General features: G+C 22.5%; 3 protein-coding genes across 6 annotated transcripts; 1 reads left to right on the forward strand and 2 right to left on the reverse strand.

The window, feature by feature from the left end:
• Positions 1-4,288: 4,288 nt before the first annotated feature.
• On the reverse strand, positions 4,289-9,564 carry roq (RING finger and CCCH-type zinc finger domain-containing protein roquin). Of its 2 annotated transcripts, none has more exons than XM_012486272.3 (16): positions 9,437-9,564; positions 8,598-8,760; positions 8,185-8,392; positions 7,893-8,111; positions 7,643-7,818; positions 7,241-7,574; positions 6,922-7,162; positions 6,649-6,815; positions 6,320-6,576; positions 6,040-6,144; positions 5,743-5,954; positions 5,546-5,664; positions 5,303-5,444; positions 5,132-5,201; positions 4,863-5,057; positions 4,289-4,709 (listed from the first exon to the last, which is right to left on the reverse strand). In XM_012486272.3, the coding sequence occupies exons 2-16, from the start codon at positions 8,757-8,759 to the stop codon at positions 4,590-4,592; spliced, it is 2,727 nt and encodes a 908-aa protein (XP_012341726.1). In that variant the 5' UTR covers position 8,760; positions 9,437-9,564; the 3' UTR covers positions 4,289-4,589. The 2 variants fall into 2 exon arrangements, with proteins under 2 accessions (XP_012341726.1, XP_031772299.1); XM_031916439.2 differs by having other exon boundaries at positions 5,303-5,462; positions 9,437-9,538.
• On the forward strand, positions 9,464-12,007 carry LOC100869590 (mitochondrial carrier homolog 2). Its single transcript, XM_003693501.4, has 7 exons — positions 9,464-10,385; positions 10,466-10,550; positions 10,762-10,927; positions 11,033-11,170; positions 11,263-11,449; positions 11,597-11,664; positions 11,749-12,007. Exons 1-7 carry the CDS (start codon positions 10,284-10,286, stop codon positions 11,942-11,944), a joined length of 942 nt encoding a protein of 313 aa, XP_003693549.1. The 5' UTR covers positions 9,464-10,283; the 3' UTR covers positions 11,945-12,007.
• Positions 12,008-14,248: 2,241 nt separating this feature from the next.
• RN-tre (USP6 N-terminal like RN-tre) lies at positions 14,249-19,593 on the reverse strand. Of its 3 annotated transcripts, none has more exons than XM_012486263.3 (8): positions 19,496-19,593; positions 18,761-18,993; positions 18,371-18,694; positions 18,085-18,272; positions 17,849-18,009; positions 17,426-17,746; positions 17,191-17,329; positions 14,249-16,500 (listed from the first exon to the last, which is right to left on the reverse strand). In XM_012486263.3, the coding sequence occupies exons 2-8, from the start codon at positions 18,913-18,915 to the stop codon at positions 16,073-16,075; spliced, it is 1,716 nt and encodes a 571-aa protein (XP_012341717.1). In that variant the 5' UTR covers positions 18,916-18,993; positions 19,496-19,593; the 3' UTR covers positions 14,249-16,072. The 3 variants fall into 3 exon arrangements, with proteins under 3 accessions (XP_012341717.1, XP_086769065.1, XP_003693548.1); XM_086912939.1 differs by having other exon boundaries at positions 19,367-19,519; XM_003693500.4 differs by having other exon boundaries at positions 19,294-19,508.
• Between the last annotated feature and the right edge of the window lie 182 nt (positions 19,594-19,775).

The following is a 19,775-nucleotide window of genomic DNA, read 5'->3' on the forward strand; positions in this document are numbered from 1 at the left end:
AAATCTTACAATCAGGAATTAATTTAACGTAAGTGTCACAAAAGTACTATTAGTACTGCTAAGTGCCAAGTGCTCGCTGACTATATGCATTATATACCGATATGTATATAATTATTATTGTTTCATTATGTTCAAACAAAGAACGTTAATATAGATTGTATGTGGCTTCATACCATTAACATAGGTACGTGTGTATTATTATACACATAGTGACATGTTTAACATGCAATTAATCTGAAGCTTGCACAAACAGTATTGTTGCGCTTATTACTTCCCAGTGTACACAGCCCTCTTCACTTTTTATTTTCTATATTTATTAACGAGTCATACTACAAATAAAAACAAATTAGAAAAGGAAAGAAACAAAAGAGATAGCTAAAAGACAGTATTTGAAAAATAGATTGCTAGATAATTAATTATAATTCCTTTAAACAAAATATTTAAGGTTTTTAAGTAAATTTTCCAAATGTTTGTATAAAGGAATTACTTAAAATATCAAAAGATAATTTAAAACAGAATTTTATGCAATTAATTTTAAATTCTTTAACTTATATATCTATAAACAAATTGCAAAAACAGTGTCCATTTACAGAAAGGAACATTTAATTTTACATTTTTTTTACATTTACATTTTTTTCTCATATTACATTAAAAGATGACTTTGATCAGAATTATAAAATATTTATTATAATTTAATTATAATAACAATTTACAAATATTGATATAAAAAAATTTTTAAGTTTTCACTTAAAATTTAGAAACTATTTTGATAAATATAATATTTTATATCATTTGTATATTTGTTTATATATTTGAAATGAGAAACTAAAAAATGATCCCTTTCTGCAATATTGTCACATGTTTTCTTTCAATTAATGATGTCAAAATATAATTTTATGACAAATATATAGCAAATTAAGAAATTATTTTCACAAATATAATAACAAAATTTGTACTACATAAACTTCTTTTTAAGATTTCATACTTTTACCTGTGAAATCAGTAACAAAATAAATAATAAAGTTTCTAACATATTTTTCAATCACAAAATATATAAATATAGCTTCAAATCTAAACATAATCAATACCAATGATACTTCCAACATAGAACAAATAGTTTAATATTTTGCATGTTAAATATCTTCAAATCTGTAATAGAAATATATTTTATAGAAACATAAAAAACCACTTGATGTATAAGTGAAAATTCTCAAATATTCCATATAACTAAAAATAGCACAGTTGTAGTTTGAATCGAAAATATGTAATTTTATACATATTCAAATATATTGAAATGAACAAGTTAATCTTTTATAATTTTCTAATATATATTATTTCATATTTCATAATATATTGTGACAAATGAAGAAATTTGCAACATTAAATTAATAAAACAAATAAAATTGCACCATTATTCGTAATTTTTGTAAGAAACTAGTTATGTTCTGAGATTACATTTCTTTCTATAATTTAAAGTAATGTGCCTCTATATATTACATAATTCGAAAATATTAAAATCAATATATGTAAAAATGTTTTTTATGATCTTCTATATATGACTATTTATGATCAAAAGGCACATTTTAGATTGAAAGAAATAATATTCTACTTGAACATATCTAGTTCTACATATCAAGATAAAACGACATTTTTAATGAAAGATCAATTTCTTTTGATCTTTATATTTCATAAAAAGTCTATGTCACTTCCACTAAAACTGGAATCATGAATATCTATACTACATATTTCATAAAAAATTAAAGAAACCAAAAACTATTGTAATGTATAAATCACTATACCATAAAAAAATTACAACTTGATCAATGCATTTAGTTTGATCAAATTTTGTATCATATATACAAAATATTATTAATATTAACTGAATTAATTTTTTAATAAGAAAAAAAGATATTATGATATATCAAATACAAAGAATGAATGAATTTGTCATCCATAAAATAAAATATCTCATTTGATTTTTATTGTAAAAAATATTAATTTCGTTTTCCTTTTTTCATTTTTTAATAATTAAATAAGAATAGTATGCTAATATTGCATACATTAAATTATACCTAGCATAAGAAATTAAATTGATAGTTAAGAGGAAGCCAATGTGACTGTTCAGTTTCTCATAAGTCCGTAAATCGAACATGTTTACAAACGTGAGAGCTGCAGCTCGCATAACAGTTTATTTATAGTATTAATTTCACTCCATAGTAACAAATAATTTCAAATCAGTGATTTTCAAACTCTATTTCACTTGATAAATATAAATTTACAAAAGAAAGAAAAAAAAAAGGAAATTAAAAAATAAAAAGTCATAAAAATTTTCCTTACATTATTCTGCAAATAATAAATTGAATATAATAACTATTACATTAAATATATATTTAAAAACCATTATTTCAAATCAATTAACTATAGCAAATAAAATAAAATACTATGTTTTTTACCAGGCACAAATGGAATTTATAGTTAATTTTTCATTACATATTTTCAAATAAAGGAAAATTTTATATATTATAAATTTCTCTCTTTCTCTCTTTTTTTTATTTTTTATTTTTTTTAATTCGAAACTGTAACATTTTGTATTCAAAACGTGAAATAGAACTTTGATTGAAAAAAGTTAATGATCAAGAAAAAAATATCTTTCTCAATTGTTTTTGTTTATAATCTTATCAATATTCAATTAATTTCGTGCAGATAATATTCATCTGAAAATCCAAGTTATAAATTGATTATTTAATAAATAAATTTTAAAAAGAAGAAAATTTCGAAACTCAAATTTATATTAAAAAGTATACTTAAAACTGAAATTAATATCTTATTAATATAATTAGAACAAAATATATTACGATGTACAAATTACCGTGTTTTATTTGGAAACATATTTTCAAATATGAAAACATGAATCGTGAAACGAAGTACAATAAGAAAACTAAGTATTTTATAAAATTTTGTTATATCAGCTAAAAATTAATTGTTACATATGTATGTGTGTGTGTATGTGTGTGTATGTATGTATACATGCATACACACATTTATTTATTATTATATATATATATTTACTTATTTATTTATATTAAAAGCAATATATATTTTAATTATGCAAAATTTTAACAGAATATGTTAATTTCATGTATGCATAACACCTATATGTATTCGTATATTTATCATATAACCTCGTTGCAGGTTAAATAGCATTCTTTCCGAATGTATCAGTAATATAATATTCTTTGCTTCATTGTGCAAACATATAAACAAAATATAGGTAAACTTATCGATGTATGATGCTTATAGGTTTTGATAATTTTTAAATATATCATAGAAAATAAGATTTTCAAGTTTTTAGAAACTTTTCCTACACATATAATCATTACTCAATTTTAATTATGAAAATATTTACAAAAAATGATTAATTATATTATATGGCATTCTATAAAAATTACTACATTTAATATTTATCCATTAAGAATTTGAAATTTAAAGGATTTACGAAATACAAAAATAAATTATAAAAAATCTTGAGCAAATAAAATTAGTGTCAATGACAGATACCAAATGTGAAGCACATTTTAAGTATTGATTATAATAATATATAGTAAATGATGATCATGTCATAATGTATAGAGAAAATTTAATTTATTGTAGTAATATCATTTTTTGCAAATATCTTGAAAACTAGCTGGTGATGACTATATATTTATAGAAAAAAATTATTTAAAATATCGTCCTCTATAACATGTTTAAAAATCATCAAATTAATCAAAAGCATTACACATCAATACATTAACCCAAAATATACTACGCCCTGTCATGTTTATAAAACACTGACATTAATTTCTGTTAAATTTTAACAAATCTGCTCTCATTTTTTTAATTTGTTTTGTCAATAAATGTTCCCACTATGATATAATCCATAATGGAACATCGACCTTTCACCGGTTCTATAAATGTGTTCTATAATTTCAATGCGGCAGCTAACTCTCACTTCTTACATTGATTTTTCTTTATAACAGATTTCTACTGCAGCTATCAAAATTAAAATAATGCGACTTCCTGCATAACTAAATGACAATTACTATTGTGAATATTCGATGCATTTAACAAATTTTTCTTTGAAATTTTACATATTTACAGCTAATTTTTATCGTAAAAAAAAAAAAAAAAAAAAAAAAAAAAAAAAAAAAAACCATTTTCATATAATTAAAGGATCAATATTATCAAGATTTATAAAAGCATAGTATATGAGAAATCTACTTTACATTACATTATATTGATGGAAAAATTTTTACTTTAATTAAAGTAGAGATAAATTTTTCTACCTATTTGATAGTGCTTAAAATGTTTGTGATTTTCTTTTGATTTTGTTTACAATAGCAATAATGTTTTTATGCAAGAGTAAAAAGTACACTTATTTTCAGTCATTTTGTTGAAAAAATGTAAAGATGCTGATGCATGGAAGTTCGCAAAAACAAAAGAGGAAGAAACAGAAAAAAAATTATTTTCACATGTTAAAAAAACATGTTCCAACATATAATGGTCAGATCTAAAAAGTAATTAATATAGTAAGACTTACTATCTTACTATTATTTTTTAGAGTTGTCCTCTTCACTTGACCAATGTTTTTCCTGTTCTTGCAATTCGAATTCCCATCGTAATTCTAATTCCCGCATGTCATTTGCAATACCTGCCTCATATGTATCTTCCTAAGAACCAATTTCAAATTTTATGTAAATTTTTTTTATCATTTTTGCAATAAATAAATAAATAAAATATTTAATATATATTATATGTTATATATATGTATTATATATATTAATATATATGTTATTTTATTTATACAAAAACACAATACTTACTTCTTCAGGCTTATAATCTTGATTAAAACTTTGAGAACCTAACAAATTATTTGTTGATTGAATCCAAGGTATAGTAGTACCATATGGGCTCCAATTTCGTACATCTTTTTCTTTTTCTCTAATACCAGCTTCAATCATTTGTAATTCTTGTGCTAACCTTTCTCCTGCTGTAAAGGTTGCTCCTTGTGTGGCAAGCTGAAGATGTTTTATATTAATAATATTTTATTTGAAAACAATAGTCAAAAATAAGTAATAGAATTGAACAATACCTTTAAGTCATTGATTTTTTTTTCAAGATGCTTTAATTGTTGTTTTACCTTTTGCGATTCAAGAATTAAACTAAAATAAATTTTATTATATATAATAAAATTAAATATTCCAAATAATTATTACGAAAATAATTATATATTAAATTAGTAATTATATAAAAATTAGTTTACTCTTTAGACATGCAATCTGGTCGTGGAAGTTGCGTATGCGTTGACGAATCGGATACGTTGCGACCAAATGTGATATAACTATCTCCAAAGCCACTATTATTAATCGATTGTATTCCTCCATTTGTATCAATAGTAGCATAAGCTGCATTGGAAGTCGATTCTTTAATTTAATTTTATATTTTTTATATTCTTTTCTCTTTATTTTTTTTTTTTTTTTTACTGTATTTTACTAATTATACTTACGTTGATTACCATAATACCAAGATGTAATGGAACTCGTAGGCATAGGTCGATAAGTAGATATTGCAGGAGATGTTCCTCCATCTGTATAAAAATTAGCAGATTGTACACCATTTGTAGATCTGAAAAAAAATTATTTTATTATAACAATAATAATGTAATATCATTTTCAAAAAAATTGAATAAAATAGTATTATTACCTGATTAAATTTTTGGAGAGTTTAGAAATTGGTCCATATTTACTATTAGATGATGCATCAAATGGTACAAATTCATCATCAAATAGAATAGGATCTGCGCATCGGAAATTATTATTGCAGTTCATATTTGTTGAAGGAATCATAGGATTATTTGGTGTATTTGTCCATATAGAGAAATTCGATGATAATGTGTCTCCTTGTATATCGTAATTCTATATATATATTTTAAAAATATTATAAAAATAATAAAAGATGTACATATATATTTTCATTATAAATTTAATTGAAGAATCGTACCGGTTTCATCTGTGGCACTTGTTTGTTGACAATTGTTTCAAGTTGATTTAATATTTCCATCCTACGTTGCAATAACATTGCTAATGTTTTGGCAACTGTTCGCTGCTATAATATAAATAATATTATAATATTATTATAATATTTTGAGTAATATTTTATTATAGTAATATATATATATATAATATTTTGAAAATATTTTAATATATATAGTAAAGATTATTAAAATATAATAAATAATAAAAAAATAATAATATGATAATAATAAAAAAAATTATATTACTTTTTTAGTATTAGAAATTCCATTTGTCATATTAGACGAAATCTGTGATGAATCCCAGATATTAAGATTAGGTGCTGTGTAATCAACAGGTGTATTAGGCATAATATAATGAGAGCAATGTACGTCCATATTTTTTGTTGATACCATAGGCAACATTCCTTGAGATGGTAGCATATAATTTGTCAATGATCCAATAAAATTGTTTTCATTTGTTGAATTATGATGTATTGGATTAATTTTGTTCATAGAATTAAAATCTAAAAGAAATATAATTATTGTTTTTTAATAAAAAATAATTTTTTTATGTTATTTATGTTAGAAATACTTACTTTCTCTGTGAGAATTATCATGCGACTTTATAGAATGATAAGATAGATCATCACTTTGTTTGAATGTTTTATTCGATCCATTGATTGATTTGTCTGTTTTCATATCTGAATTATTATTTCCAGGTAAACTTGATCTGAGACTTAATTTTCGACTTTTTGATCTATATCTAGTCAAAAAAAAAAAAATAAATATATAAAAAAATTAATAAAATATATAAAGATAAGAGATATATTTATGTAAATATATTCTTAAATCTGTACAGAAGTACTTACTTATCAAGTTCCATATCACTATGAGCAAATGTACAATTAGTAGATCTAGGACAAGATCCTCTAAGTGCGAGATCTCTACACATGCTCACTTTATATTTTGCTTGGCCAGGACCTATATTATGAGTACAATCTTGTGCTTTTCGATTACCATGTTGTTGAATGAACTCTACTAATGCTGCAACTACAGTTCTAACAGCTTCTAATGCTGCACGACATTCTGCTAATGTAGGAGGTTCAGTTTCTGTAATAAAATTAATTAATTAAATATTTTAAATTTTAATTTGTTTTTAAGAAAATATTTAAATATAATAAATTATACCTGGGCTAGGATCTATTGCAGCTAGCAATTCTAATTGTGGTCTTAAACTACTCAATTGTCCAGGATCAGGAGTACGTTGAAGAGCAATAACTAATTCTTGTACACTTTGAGCAAAAGATTGTGGAGTTTGAAGTTTGTCTATAATACTTTGCATATGAGATTTATGACTTGTATCCCCATATAATAATGCAGACCATTGATCAGGTGCTATTCTTAAACCAGCTTCAGTCGCAATTTGCACTATTTGAGCATCATGTTCTCTTCTTAATGCTTCATATGTTCTGAATTCTTCTTTTAACTGCATCAATGATGAATCTCCTTCTCGTTTAGATACCTAATCAAATGTTTTATTTAAGTTTTTAATAATATATTTCTTATTATCAAATGAAAAACATTTCTTACCTTGAAACAACTTGCTCTATATAATAATTGTACAACATGTCCTATACTGGTTTTAGAAGCTTGAGGAAAATGTGATTCTAAACGTTGAACTACAAACATAACTAACACTTTTCTAGAAAGAGCAGATCCATCTTCCAATGCTAATAAAACAAGTTTCAATACTTCTTCTTGCATCGCTGATAAAAAAAAATAATCATTACTATATACTTTTATTTATATTTATTATTATTATCTAATTATTTTAATATACCTGGTCCAAGGAATTGACATCCACGAGCTCGTACAGCAGCCCATAGATTAGCATTAAGTTGTTGTGGATTTTGATGTTGTAATATTAATTCTGTAACAGATCTTTCACCTAAACTTCTAGCTGCTCTTACTGCACGTGCTCTTCCTTCTGGTTCCACTAATTGACAACCCACCAGAGTTACTAATTTCCTTTGCATAGGTCGAGATACAAGTCCTGCACCTATTGTTTAATATTACATACATATAATCTTCAATTTTAAATTATTCAAATGATTTATTATCTTTAAAATTACCTGTGGTTAAAGAAGGATTTGTCTGACATGGTTTGAGATATAAAGCAAGTTCCTCAATACAATGTTTAGCAACCAAATAATTAGCATGATCTTCAGGTGGTAGTAATTTTTGATAAGCTGTTGCAATATTTGTGGGAACAGGATTTCCCACTAATTGTAATAAGGCTTCATTTACTGGTAATCTTTCTATTTCTGTATTAATAATACTCTAAAATACATATAATATAAATAAATTATTATTTAAATATAAAAATAATATAAAAATTATAAAATTAAAATGAAAACATATAATTTATATCTAATTTCATTAGATATAATAATATAAAATATATACAATATATATGTTTTATATATATATAATAAACAATGATAATATATTATATATAATTAAATATAATGACAATAATATTTACCTGATCAAAAGGACATTGTTTACGATGTAAATTTGCAAGGCACGTACGACATATTGTATGACCACATCCTAAAGATATTGGACCACGTATGGCCACATCAAAGTCATGACAGCAAACTGGACAAGAAAGAAATTCAGTCCACTGTGGTGCCTGTATTGGCATTCTGTAACAAAATCATATTAAAACATTCTTTTGATTTTTTGATTTCACAATTTCTTGCAATATTATTTTTTATAAATAACTAAAACAAATTTCATATTAATAATAAAAAATTTAATTTAAGCTCTAATATAATATAAATGAATTATATTAATTTAATAATATTGCATTATTAAAAAATGCGATATTGCGTTTCTAAATAACATATCTTTATTCATCAAGAATAAAGACATTTAATTTTAATAAATGTGAAAAATATATCAATATAATAAATAATCAATATAAATAGCATTATTATATATAGCATTATAGTTAATACTTTAGAAGATAAATAATAAAAAAACTTAGTTTCAATCGCGAGTCTGAGGAAATAAACCCTTTTGAAACAATAACGTTGCCTATCAATTGTTTTCTATATGATGATTATCGCTCTTCTTGAATTCATTAGCGCATAAAATCAAAGGTTATTTTGAAAAAATACGCAGAAAATATTTCAAATATAATCGTTTAATCACGCAATTAGATCTAAATTTTTTAATCATTGTCGCTATTATTCCCGTATCCACTGAATGTCTGCTCTGTACATATAAAAATAAAAAAAAATAATATCCGTTTTTACGACGAGAAAATATAACGATGGAATAATTAATATTAAAATAATAAAAAATTAAAAAACTCACCTCGTTATTGCCTTCACAAAACATCACATTAACTACTCGATTACTTCGCACGTAGTTCTGCCATCGAAGCAAGAACAGATGAATCACAAATAGTAAGATGAGCTCAGTATGATATTTCTCAAGTATACTTTTTTACTTCACTAATCATGATGAAAACAATTTAGAAAAATAATTTTTCAATTTCTCTCGATAGAGAGCGTTATAAACAATATAATATCAAATTTTCAAAATTTTATAAATCAATTTCAATAATATGTATATTCAAAAATTGTATAATCTAAATATATTTATAATTATTTTTTATAAGTTTTTATAATTATTTTTTATAAGTATTCATAATTTAAATTATTATTTTATATATTTTATATAATTATCATAAAAATCAATATATTTTTTTATACAAATTATAATTTTATCTTAATTCGAATAAAAAAAAATTCAATTCAAATGTATAATTTTAAAAATTCATTTCATTTAAATTGATTTAAATATTTATAATATTCAAATTTAAATATATACATAAAAATTAAATTATATAACTAATTGGTTATTACGTTATTTTTTTATTGGATTAATGCACTATATTCATCTGTTTCCAATAATTATAATCGAGTTTCATATCTATTAAAATTATAAATATACGATTTGTTTCTCTTGGTTCACTGTCCTGGAATATTACTGACATTACTCAGCTTCTAGATGCGAAAGACAGTGAATATGTATTCTTTTCGTATAAGATTCGTATAAGCTTCCATATATCGAGTGAAGCTTAATTATAACTGTTAATCAAAATCGTGAAATATATAATACAGCATTGACATATCGGTCAAATAAATTCCAATTAAACATGATACCGCCAAAAGATGAACCGTTATGGTCTGATATCGCACTTCGTATGTTAATGAATACCGTTTCACATCCCATTGAATACGCTAAAGTTTTAATACAGGTAAAATATGCACAGTGGATAAATTACCTGGATATTAAACCTTCATCGGAAGCTCATAATTTTTATTTATAACGCAACAGATCGGATATGAACCGATTCCACCACGACCAACAACTACTTTATTTGGACAACCGGCTTTAGCTCTACCTAATGTTTTTCAATATGGTAAGTAATTTTATTTATTTTAATTTTTTTTATTCATAATTTATATTATATTATATTATTTATTTTATTTATATTAATTTTATTTATTTTAATTTTTTATTCACAATTAATGGAAATTAAGAATTATTTTGTTACAGGAAAATACAATAAATAATGTATTAATATTTTTTTTGTAATTAATAAAATATTTTTTTAAATTATAATTTTACAGTTAGGTATATAAAAAATGTAGATGGATTTACTGGCTGCTATCGTGGTCTTATTCCAAAATTATGTGCCTATACTATGAGTGCAGTAGCTTTTGAAAAGACTTCTAAATCTATTAAATTTAAAGATGAACCAAGTAAAGAAATTTATGATTGTGATTTAGAAGAAAGGTAAATATATAATATTAATTATTAATATTAATATATATAATATTTTATCTTTTAAAAATATATATAGTTTCTCTTAATGTTATAAAAATACACATTTTTTTATAGTCAGAAGCATAAAAAATATATATATGAATTCATAAGAGACTTGATTAGTAGAATGATTGGAATTATAGTTAGTCATCCATTAGATGTCATTGCATTAAGAATGATGGCACAATTTGTTGGTGGAGAAACAAAATACAAGTATATAATTAATTTAACATAAAATATATATTTTATAATTAATTATGAAAGTTTTATTTTCATAGTTATTTTTTTCTTTTGTGCATTAATAGTGGACTATTTAGATCATTTGTGGAAGTATATAAAGAAAATGGTATCATGGGATATTATGCTGGATTATTGCCTCGCCTTATTGGTAATGCTGCTGTACTAATGCTAGTCAGTTCATCTACTTACGCTATTGATAAATACATTATAAGTGATCGCGAATTAAAACCATATGCTGTTTCCACCATAAGGGTAAACATTATTAATTAATTAATTAATGAAATAAAGTATATGTATTATAATAAATATTAAAACTTAATATTTATAATATTATAATAGTTATGATATTATAATAATATTAAAACTTTTATAATAAATATTAAAATTTATATCTTTCAGTTTATAGCAACGACAATTACATATCCATTTTTAGTAGTGTCACATTGTATGGCAATAAATAATTGTGGGTAAGTTAAATTATTAATTAAAAATTTAAATAATTTTTTATTTATTTTAAATAATTTAAAAATTAATTTTATAAATTTATCAAGGTTAATTGCTGGTCTTCCTCCACAAATGCCAATTTACAATAGCTGGTTAGATTGCTGGTCTCACCTTTCAGCTACCAATCAGTTAAAAAGAGGAAATAGCCTTTTATGGCGTTATTATACAGGACCACAAGTGATAATTAATGGAAAGCCAATACCCATTAATAAATACAATTTTCATTTACAAAGCACAACCTAGTAATAAGATGTTGCATTTATTTGTATTTGAAAGACCAATAGAAAATCAATTTTGTGCTATGTACTTTTTTTTAAATTTATTGCTACAGTACATTGTTGCATTTATATATTCCCTTAAATTGATCCTAATTCTTTTTACCAAACATTAATTAAAAATCTTTTCTTTTTTTGATACAATATTGTATCAAAAAATATAATTTATACAATGATATACAATTGATTATATAACAAAATAAGTATTATGTATTAATATATGTATTATATTAATACAAGTATTAATAAGTACAATTACTATTATTAGATTGACAATTTTTGGTATGCAATAATGAAATTTAAATTACAAAAATTAAATTTAAATAAAACAATGTCTTTCAAAAGAATATGAAATAGTAATAGTTACAATAAATAATTTCTTTGTATATTTGTATTACATTTGATAATACTTGCTCAAATATTATTGAATTATATGTCTTATGTATAAAGTGTATAAATTGATGTTACGTTACTTTCAAATTCTAATTTTATGTAAAGTAACTATCTTCTTCAATAAATAACTTTTTATAATATTTGTACAGATAAATATAAAAAAATAAAATTAAGTTATATAAACAATATTCGTTCCATTTTCATTTTAAAGACTTATATATATAAATTTAAAGATTTATATATGCTAAGTACAATAATTTTTATAATTTATAATATATTAACAAATTTATAAATTACTTTTGTTAAAAGAATTTTTATACGTTTATTAATAAAAATTTGAAAATCACAATTAAATGATACAAAGCAAAATTTTTGAAAATAAATGAATACTTAATTTGATTCTTATTATTTATTATTTTGATCATTTAAATCAAAGTACAATAAACTATCAGGTATTAATAAATTTATACAAGTATTGTATTATTGAATTTGTCTTTTTAAATATCCTATGACTATTTATTTTCTATGACATTGCAATATTAAATATATATCATTAAATATATATCATTTTCATTTTTGTATAAAAAAAATATTGACTTGAAATTCAACTCTAAATGCACATGTTTCATCAGATATTATATTTGAACTTTAATTTACTTATAGTGCAATGATATGAATGTGAATATTGAACAAAATCACAAATACATTTTTTTTAATATATATCTTTACTTTTTAAATTCTACAACTTAAAGAAATATTGTACTGTAAAAGTTTGAATATATTTAAAGCTATTTTATTTTATAATTAATAAAAAGATTTATTTTACTAAAGTTATTATTAAACAAATTATTTATTATAATTCATTTTTCAATTTACAAAATATAAGTTTATGTTTAAGAGTAAAAGAAACATTAATTATTGATCTTAATACTTTATATATATTCTTATTATAATATTTAAATATTACAATAAGATCTTCATTTTAATTTTCTACTTTAATTTTTTTATATTATTGTTTTATATTTATGTTATTTTTGGTTTAAACTTATTTATACTTTTATTTATGAATATAAAATAATATCATATTTCATTATTTTCTGATATATAAATCTGAGTATTAAAATGAAATTTATATCTAAAATATTTTAAAATAATTTATAGATAAAATCATAAAAAAATAAATTTCAAAAAATTAATTTATAAATTTTAAAATATATGTTTGATATATTATATGTTTAAAATCTTTATAGCAAAAATTAAAGCAAAATACTTGTTTATACAACTTTACATCTCGCATTATTAATATTAAATAATAAAAAAAATTATGATATTTTTTGATCTGCGAACATTCATATCATTTATTTTTAAGTTAATTAAGAATATTTGTATAGGCATGACAATTTAAATTTATATTTAAAAGCTTATTATAAATCTTGACAAAAAACCAAATTTTAATGCAAGTTAAAGAAATGCATTATTATATATATATTTTTTTTTGTTTTATTTATTGTTAGATTTTTTGCATCTATACAATTTCATATCTTTAAATATTTTATATATTAGATAATCATTTTATTTTATCTTAATTCCTTGAAAATTTATGTAATATAATGTCATGCAACTACAAGAAAATAATACTATAGAACTGTACATCATTTGGCTGATCTTCTTTACAATAAAGATTCAAACCATTAACATTTAATATTTATTTAACAAATATGATCTTATGCTATTAGATATAACAAGTGATTACTATCAGCTTTTTTATTATTACGACAATAATATATAATTTATTAATAATATATTAATTTCGTATCTTATATACATTGAGGAATACTGTCCAGGAATGTTTTACAGAACCAATTAAGTATAAAGCATGTTTTAATTGTAATTACTTTAATCTAAAATATGTCTTTGTACATTTAAACAATAAATATATTGCATATTAGAAGATTGTTCAGTATTCACATTCCTTAATAAAAGATTCTGATATATATCTTGTAAATATTTCTTTCAGGAATCTCTTTAAAATATTATATAATGAAAGATTCCTTTTCTTTTTTTAAATATTATGTATATACACCAACATATATCATTGATCAATATAAAAAAAGACGAAACTTAAAATAAATAAAATATTAATATTATTGTGGCAGTATATTAGTTAACTTAATATATTAATAGAATATAATTTTTAGAAGATATGATCATCTATCAATTAAATTTTTCATTTATATACTAATGCTGAAATAATATAAATTACATGTTATAAATTTATAATTGTTCCCAAAGTAAATAATTAACAATAATCTAAATTATATATAATTATATTAAATGCTTTAGAATAAGTAATATAAAAATTATAATTTATCAATAATATTTGAAAATGTTAATTGATTTTATATAAAATTAATGTCAAATATTTTGATATAAAATGATCAAATAATTGTAAAAATACAATTCTAAAGCAACATATATTTTTATATTAATTTATTTGTGATTACTGAAAGAATAAACGTCTATTAATGTAAATTTTTTTTCTATATTTGGATTACAAAGGATATCTATAATGCAAAATTATTTATTTGTTAAATACTTTTAGAGTATGGAACTTTATGTATATTTTTCAATATAGACAATAATTATAAAAATTTTCAGAGAAATATACAATATTGAAAATATAATAATGATTATTTTTAAAGGATTTTATATGTTTATATGTATATAATAAAAATACCGATTTTTTAGTATTATACTATGGAAAATTGACTCATATTCTCATTCACATATATATGATGGCCAATTTTTGAATATATTTCATATATCTTGTATGTATCCTGTATCCTGTTTTTAGAGAGAGAGAGAGAGAGAGAGAGAGAGAGAGAGAGAGAGAGAGAGAGAGAGAGAGAGAGAGAGAGAGAGAGAGAGAGAGAGAGAGAGAGAGAGAGAGAGATAGTTTAAAAATTATCTATACATTGTGCTTAATATTTTTATATATCTACTCATAATATCATAATATCTTATATTTGTATTATATTCATATAATAGTTCGAAATTTCTTTTTAGATTTTCTAAATATTATAAATAATTTTAATATATAATCCGTTTTCATTTTGCATAAAGTTCCATCATCTTATCATTCTTTGAAACATAATTTGACTTACTATAAAAATTATATAATTATTTTTAGAATTACTTGACAAGTTATAGATATAATTTCATTATTTAAAAATATCGTTGATCATTCGATTAAGAATAATATATAATATATTGAAAATAACAATTTTCTATTATACATTTCAAATTATTTTTGTTTAATTATAAATTAGGCCATCACAAGAATGTAATAAGTTTCAATTCAAGACAAATAACAATTACAATTATATTCATAATTAGTGCATGTGACATACACAGATTTCTATCTGAGAGAACTATTAAATTTACATTGATATTTCGATTAGCTATTTCAGCAAAAAAATAATCATACGTACTATGCACATTCATATGCACATTTAATATTCATTTTTCATTCCTATCATAATTACTGCTTCGAATATCACTTTTCTATATATATTACAATATAGATATAGATAAAACAAATAATAAAATTTTGTTTATCTAAATCTTTCTTTAATACTTATTACAATGTCATGAATTGATTTCTGCATCATGAAATACTAAAACTATTGAACAAATAGGATAATTATTTTAAATCTAATTTGACTTCTGGACTTTCTAATGAAAAAGGTTTCAAATTTTCCACTATTGGTGTTTGATCAGGATCGACTCGTATGCGGATTCTATTAGTTTCTAAAGACCGCGGAAGTGTACGTGGAAGATCATCTTTGTACGAACCAGATATAGGTGAAGTATATGGTACATAAATTCGTACAACATCTGGACTTGGTTGATGAGGCGTTGCCTTAGGTGTGGGTAAACCACCACTACCAGAACTGGCATTAGAAATATTACTTTGAGTATCAAGACTATTATCTAAGGCTTGAGACCGCGTTGCCGAACTAAATACAGAAAGATCGGCTGTTGAGGTAACAGATGTATCTGCCAATGATCGGCGTGAACCATTGGGAGAGGCTCCATCGTCAAGACTCGGATCAAATGAGAATTTGCTTCCTGCGCATATATATAATTTTTATTCACATATTGAAACATATTGAAACAAATATATTTTGATAGAATACTTTCATATAAGTGTAATCCATTTGAAATTATAATTTTATAATTATTTATAGAATTATTTATAGAATTATATTACTTTTCTTTATAAGTAAAATATCAATTAATCAAATTTATATAATATGATAATTTAATATTGCTGTAAGAATATTTTGTAATATGCACTGATATTTTAGTTTTTTTTTTATTTCTTTATATAAAATTTTTTGAATATTCTAAATAATTATAATTTATTTAGAATTATTTTTTACTTTTTATTATATAAACAATTTATCAATAATAGCTTTTGATATAGTTTAAAATAAGTATAGTTTTGTATAATGATATTAAATCTATAATAAAATTTGTTTAAGATTATACTATTCGAACATAATATTTCTTTAAAATTTTATATATATGTATGTTTAATTATATTTTATTTATATTTTGCGTGAGTGCGTGTGTGTCTGTATTCACATATGATTGAACAATATTACATAATATTTTTTTTAATATTAAATCTTATCTTTGAAAAGAAAGTATCATTTTCATTTTTCGTTTCATTCTTAATAATTTTTTCTTGTTTCTGGTATAGAAAGAAAATATTTGTGTTACTATTTACTATATTTTTATTATATCATAACTCACCGCCAAGACCACAACTAGTTTGTTCAACTGGTGTTGTGCTTTCTCTACCATCTTCAGCAAGAACAAGATCTCTACGCTGTGTTATAGATTCTCGCATTACATGTTGCGCTTCGCTAAATTCTTCGGTACGTCTACCAACCTAAATATATTAAATACACAATATAAAGTATTTTGATTAATTTTTTCTATGTATTAAATTTTTAATATCTAAAATAATATAAGTAATATATATTACTTTGCTTGCAAATGAAGGTTCTTTAAAAGTACCAAATGGATATCGTGGTAATTCATGCAATAATGGAGGACCTGGATAATCCAATTTGGCACGTTTTAATTCTTCCATACTACGTTCCATAGTACTTATTACTGTATCATCATCAAAACAGAAATCTTTTTCTAGTTTAATTTGCAAATAATTACAAAATTCATCTAAACTTTCCATTGGCATAAGAAAACGTTTATGCATTTTCATAACTGTGTATGCCATAGCAGGTAAAATACGATCTCCATCTAATAAAAATATATCCCAAATTCGAAGACCAAGACTAACAGGTGTCTGTTGTAAATAATTAATTATATTTAGATACAATATATATACAATACATAAAAATAAATTTTGAAATGTTTTAGAGCAATAAATTATAAAATATTTTCTTACCCTTTCTTGAAAAACAACGAAAAACCATTTTAATGCATAAAGGATAGAATCACAACCGCATTTATCAAGTTTTCGCTTCAATTTCGGCAAAAATTTATTCATTATTTTATCGTGATGTTCTATGAAACGATTTAATTTTGGAAATCCATCAACATAAAATCCTATAAATAAGTATATTTGTTTAGTATTGAATAAAAACTATTTCTAATACTAAATATATAAACCCATATTCAAACCATGCATGGTATATTTCTTATCAGCAAGTAAAACAGAAAGACCCCAAAATGCATCTTCTTCATCCATATATAATAAAAGTAATCCAGCTAATACAGACATTCCTTGGCAATAACCCACTTCCATATTGTACATACTATATGCAGCCAATACATAAAACATAGAACGTTGTTTTATACTATATCTTTCTCTGTTGAAAATAAAAATAAAAATTTAACATAACTTCTAATAAATATATATTATATAAATATATAAGTTTTTTTATATTATTAATCATAATTTGTATACCTATAATTGATATGATCTCTATATTGTCTAGCTACATCAGCATCAATTTGTCTTATTTCTGTAGACCATTGACGCGCAAGTTGTAACATTTCTTCATATTTACCAGCTTGTTCTTTCTTTAAATTTTTAATACCCAATAACAATGCCCACACTTGACCACGAAATCTATTAGGAATCCCTTTATATATTCTGCGTCGTAATTTTTCTTTAGTTGATGAACTATCCCATTGTTTTGTCATCTTTTCCCATTTTTTTAATCTTTCCATTTCTACCCGGTGAGTCTTAATTTCATTAGGATCTGGTTTTTGTGGCAAACGTTTATCACTAAAATATAAATATTAATATAATAAAAAATAATAATAATATTATTATAATTTTTATTATAATTACTGTATGAATCCATATCTGTCTGTAGTATGATATACTTCAAAAGTAGGATCTTCCCAAGGGTCAATTTCTGCTCCATTTTCTCTACCACGGTCGTAGCAGCTAAATATTCTATCTCGCTCTGCAGCAGACCGTTTCAATAATTCTTCCTCATTCATCCCCCGTGAGAATTCGCAACCAGATTCTTACAAACATGCCGTCTTATTAAGAGAAGTCTATTCACTTTAGGCTATTATCTAAAATAAAAATAAATATTTATAATAAAATAGAAAAAAAACTCTTTTATATTCCAAACAATTTCAATATATAAAATTTGTATGTACATTTGTACATACATTAAGAATAAAAGTTATGAAACATTAATATATTATCAAATAAAATTATATTATAAAGTGATTTTAATTTTGATCTTATAAAAAAGAAAATATTAAATATACTGTAACTTAAAATTAAAATATAAAATATTATACTTTTTATTTATATCAAGAGAAAAAAAATTTTATCTTATAAACTTCATTGTTCTAAAGTTAACGTACCACGTATTGACAAGGAACAAGGTTATATACATAGAAATTAAATGATGTCTTCAATAATTGATCTAAATCTTACCACCAAAAAATTGATTATATAATTATAAATACTTCATATTTATAAATTAACTATCTTTTTTCGTTTCATAATATAAATATAAAATCATATTAGCATAAGTCGTTCAACAAAACTACCGTACATACTTACATATCAGTACTGCAACTTCAAGTCGGATTCGGATGTTTCCATTCTCTTTTATAAGTGCTACCAATATATTTACATAAAATAAATAATTTTGCAAAATTAATCTTGGAACATATTAAAAATTTATATATTTTTTATTTTTGTAATATTTTTTTTTCATTATAATATTTTTATGAAAAAAAGAATATTAATCATTCTATATATAAATATTTAAATATTAAAATGTATTTCCATAAGAACTTTTATATTTTTAAAATTTAATTAATTTTATAAATATATATAA

Source organism: Apis florea, unplaced genomic scaffold, assembly GCF_048593485.1.
Source record: "Apis florea isolate Af1SG1 unplaced genomic scaffold, ASM4859348v1 contig_3493_pilon, whole genome shotgun sequence".
Taxonomy (NCBI): domain Eukaryota; kingdom Metazoa; phylum Arthropoda; class Insecta; order Hymenoptera; family Apidae; genus Apis; species Apis florea.

What these genes read in the sequence shown, in the direction of transcription:
- roq (XM_031916439.2), bottom strand. Translation starts at nt 8,759, where the DNA reads ATGCCAATACAGGCACCACAGTGGACTGAATTTCTTTCTTGTCCAGTT. An exon ending in CTCTCCAAAAATTTAATCAG is followed by an intron (nt 5,665 to 5,742) that starts GTAATAATACTA and finishes ATTTTTTTTCAG; the next exon opens with ATCTACAAATGGTGTACAAT. An exon ending in AAAAAATCAATGACTTAAAG is followed by an intron (nt 5,058 to 5,131) that starts GTATTGTTCAAT and finishes AAACATCTTCAG; the next exon opens with CTTGCCACACAAGGAGCAAC.
- LOC100869590 (XM_003693501.4), top strand. Translation starts at nt 10,284, where the DNA reads ATGATACCGCCAAAAGATGAACCGTTATGGTCTGATATCGCACTTCGT. An exon ending in GATTGTGATTTAGAAGAAAG is followed by an intron (nt 10,928 to 11,032) that starts GTAAATATATAA and finishes ATTTTTTTATAG; the next exon opens with TCAGAAGCATAAAAAATATA. An exon ending in GGTGGAGAAACAAAATACAA is followed by an intron (nt 11,171 to 11,262) that starts GTATATAATTAA and finishes GTGCATTAATAG; the next exon opens with TGGACTATTTAGATCATTTG.
- RN-tre (XM_012486263.3), bottom strand. Translation starts at nt 18,915, where the DNA reads ATGAATGAGGAAGAATTATTGAAACGGTCTGCTGCAGAGCGAGATAGA. An exon ending in GACAGATATGGATTCATACA is followed by an intron (nt 18,695 to 18,760) that starts GTAATTATAATA and finishes TTTATATTTTAG; the next exon opens with TGATAAACGTTTGCCACAAA. An exon ending in AACCTTCATTTGCAAGCAAA is followed by an intron (nt 17,330 to 17,425) that starts GTAATATATATT and finishes TAATATATTTAG; the next exon opens with GTTGGTAGACGTACCGAAGA.